Raw genomic sequence first — 3,285 nt, forward strand, 5'->3', positions numbered from 1 at the left:
TTAGGCCAAAGACAAAAAAATTTTTGGACCTTAAATGAAAACAATGTTGCAAAAGTCGTTAGACGGTCTCTAGGCGGCCGAACCCCTTGGAGGGAGTACTCGGAGTACTCGGAGAGTACTCGGACATATATTTGGTTATTATATATATGTCAAATATCATAAGTTTACTAATATTTATAACAAAATAGGTGAATATCAATATAAATAAAAGAAATACATTTTTAAATATAAAATATTCTAAAAATTACTAATCATTAATTAAAAAAAATGATATTTGTTCTATAATATTAATGAGATAAGAATTATGTTTTATTTTTTTGAGTCAAATCGGCCCAAGTTCACCGATAAGATGTGATTCTGACTGAGGTTGACCACATTTGACCGATTCTTAGTAACTAGGCGGATTTACAGATACTCGCCTCGGTGACATACCTTGTAGCGAGTACTCGGAGAGTACTCGGCCTTGGAATCCTACTTTTACAACATTGAATAAAAGGAACATTTTTTTGGTTTTAAAAAATTTAATTTTAAGTGGGCTTACTTTGTTATGATTTGAGTTATGTAAAAAACTTGTGTATAAAATAAACATATAAATGTCTCAACTAAGACTAGAACCCACAACCTCTTGGTTAGATAGCATACCTCTTTTTGCTACTAGACCAAACTAGTGGTTATAGAATTATGTTGAAACATTGCTTATATATAAATATTTTTCATTAAAATACATAAAAAATTTATAAAAAAAAAATCGGGCCTAGCGGGTTGTCGGGCCTGTGGCCGTCGACTACCCGGCCACACCCCTAGACCGGCCCTGTTCAACACATGTAATGCAGGTACTTTAGTGAGCATGAAGTGAAAAGTTCAATTGTATAAATGAACAAGATGGTTTTCAATGCAATACATTAATATTAATTATAAGAGAAACTCGTCTTCATGACACATTATTCATCTACCAAATAACCAAGAACCAAGATTTGAGTAATTTGTTTTAACAGACTCACCATGTTCAATAATAAGAGTCCATGAGCTAACACATTCTCCACAACTCCCTTAAACCGCAAACCATCTAAGTCTTAGGCGGACTTCTCTTTTGTGTAGGATCTGACCACAAAAGCCAACCCCAGGATCACAAGAGGCACAACAAACTGCAATATCTTCACAATGAAATCTTGAGTCTTGTCCTGATTGTAGACCCTGTCGGTAGGCGCCACATACGCACGCTTCTTAGGAACAGTTGACTTGTCCACCTCACCAATGTAGTATTTGTGCATCATGTCTCTTGCCTCATCACTGTGGCCCACATCCTCAAAATCATCGGTTGCATCTTTACCTGCAACAAGCATCAATCATCAATGGCTGATACTATTATTACTATTATCAAAGTCACTTTCATAGGCATGAAAGATGAACAAGTTATCTCAAAGTTAACTTACCAGTTGCTGCTAGCAGAACTTCATCACCTCCGGGATGATCCTCCATAAATGGGGTCACATCATAAACCTGGCGCACGTTAGGCTTATTAACACTTGATCACAAATAAAAGCAACAAGAATGAAAGAAAGCAAACATTGTTCATATCAATGATGAATCAAAACTTCTTGCCCTATGTTCTCTTTATTAAAATCCTATCACATTTGTTAATCCGGAGCACACAAAAACTGGGAACAGGTTTGAGTTTTGATCAAGCTGGATCGATTCTTTTAGTTTATTATTAAGTTGACAAAATAAAAACTAGAATTACAAGGGGTTTAAATAGCCTACCAAACTTAACCTACAAGAAAGTAAACATAGACTAACTTGACTTGAAACTAATTCAAATTTAAACGAAAAAATTTAACTTAACTTAGCCAACAAATTTAAAACAAAATGATCTCTTTAGCCCCTCGATTTATGATCCCCTCCAAACCACCCCTTCGAGATCTATGCAGACAATATCGGTGATATATCGGTACCCATGTAAAGTATCGGTCAAAATATCAGTACCAATAATATCGGCGATATTGATCGATATTTGACTGATATATCACCGATATCAGTGTTTTTAAGTAAATTATCAATTTTTAGTGTTAAATGTTAGTGTTTTAAGTCTAGATCAGTTCCTACTTGCTACAATTGTTAGTGTTTCGCAGATTGCAAAAAGGTTAATTTGTTAATGGTAGGAGAGTATACCGAATTGTTAGTGTTAAATTGCTATATATATAAATTCTGCATGATAATAAAATTACCGATATCTCAAATATTGGTCCTTTGACCGATATCTGATATTTTTCTGCGTTACCTGCATAGGTTTGAGATCAAACTGTACAACCCTTATTGGCGGACTAGAAAGCGGAATTGCTATCTCAGGTTCGGATCGTTAGCACAAGCTGCAGATCTATTATAAAGCCTAATTTGTTATCGGATACAGCTAAATCAGATTAAGTTAAGTTTGTTAGTAATCAACAAAACTTGAATCAATTTCTCTTACGTATCTATCTATCTATCTATCTATCAGTAGAGCACTTGAATAATTCAACGAAATCACACCTAACTAAAGTCAACCATGAAAACGAAATTCACCGTCCGATCAGTCGATTAAAAACTCAAAATCACAGCGTCGAAAGCAAAGCAAGATGAACAAAAAAGAATCTAAATAACAAACCTTTCCATCGATTATAAGCCAGCAGTCCTTGGTCTTGTTGTGTATGGAGACATCGCTGAACACAAAAGTTTTCGGATCTGACGCCATTGACACCTAAAAGATCAGAAAGCAATATTCGATATCAAAGAAAGAAAGAAAGAATCCTGTAAAGTAGAAAAGGAATCGATTGGCTTACGAAGCGAGTGCGAATTTTAAGCCGGCAGTCAGAGCTGCTTTGATGATATCGAAGAAGAAATGGATTGTGTGATTGATTTGTATTATTAGTCCAGATCTTGGACTTGTGCACCCCTATGTTGACCTCTTCAATCTAATTACCAGATTCACCTTCTGTTCAAACCAAAACCACAAGGTTATTTTTGGTATTTCATAATTCACTATTATTTTTATGAATGAGTAGGATTATGACAATAAAAAAAAATAACAACCTGAATTTAGGGATTATTAAGTTTTTATGGAAATTAGGTAATTAGTATTTTTTTTTTCTTTTATTATCTTTATATCTTATAATAATGAGTATTATAAATTCACATCAATCGATTTGTATCCACCTTCTAATTAAAAGTCTTAAAATATTACTTTGAAATTTGAAAAAACTTAATGGAGTTAAGGTTTTTTTAGTGAAGTCAAATAAAAACAATTAGTGT

The 3,285-nt window shown here is 33.9% G+C and overlaps 1 protein-coding gene across 1 annotated transcript; it reads right to left on the bottom strand.

Annotated features, from left to right (window-relative positions):
* Positions 1–1,020: 1,020 nt before the first annotated feature.
* LOC143561381 (cytochrome b5-like) lies at positions 1,021–2,808 on the bottom strand. Its single transcript, XM_077049484.1, has 3 exons — positions 2,642–2,808; positions 1,434–1,500; positions 1,021–1,330 (listed from the first exon to the last, which is right to left on the bottom strand). Exons 1-3 carry the CDS (start codon positions 2,726–2,728, stop codon positions 1,074–1,076), a joined length of 411 nt encoding a protein of 136 aa, XP_076905599.1. The 5' UTR covers positions 2,729–2,808; the 3' UTR covers positions 1,021–1,073.
* Between the last annotated feature and the right edge of the window lie 477 nt (positions 2,809–3,285).

The sequence above is a fragment of the Bidens hawaiensis genome, unplaced genomic scaffold (genome assembly GCF_021521415.1).
Source record: "Bidens hawaiensis isolate Kalapana, Puna unplaced genomic scaffold, B.hawaiensis_p1.1 tig00020666_1, whole genome shotgun sequence".
Lineage (NCBI taxonomy): Eukaryota > Viridiplantae > Streptophyta > Magnoliopsida > Asterales > Asteraceae > Bidens > Bidens hawaiensis.

Coding starts and splice junctions, on each gene's coding strand:
- LOC143561381 (XM_077049484.1), bottom strand. CDS start 2,728: ATGGCGTCAGATCCGAAAACTTTTGTGTTCAGCGATGTCTCCATACAC. Junction 1,501..2,641: donor GGCTTATAATCGATGGAAAG/GTTTGTTATTTA, acceptor AACGTGCGCCAG/GTTTATGATGTGACCCCATT. Junction 1,331..1,433: donor AGTTCTGCTAGCAGCAACTG/GTAAGTTAACTT, acceptor TGCTTGTTGCAG/GTAAAGATGCAACCGATGAT.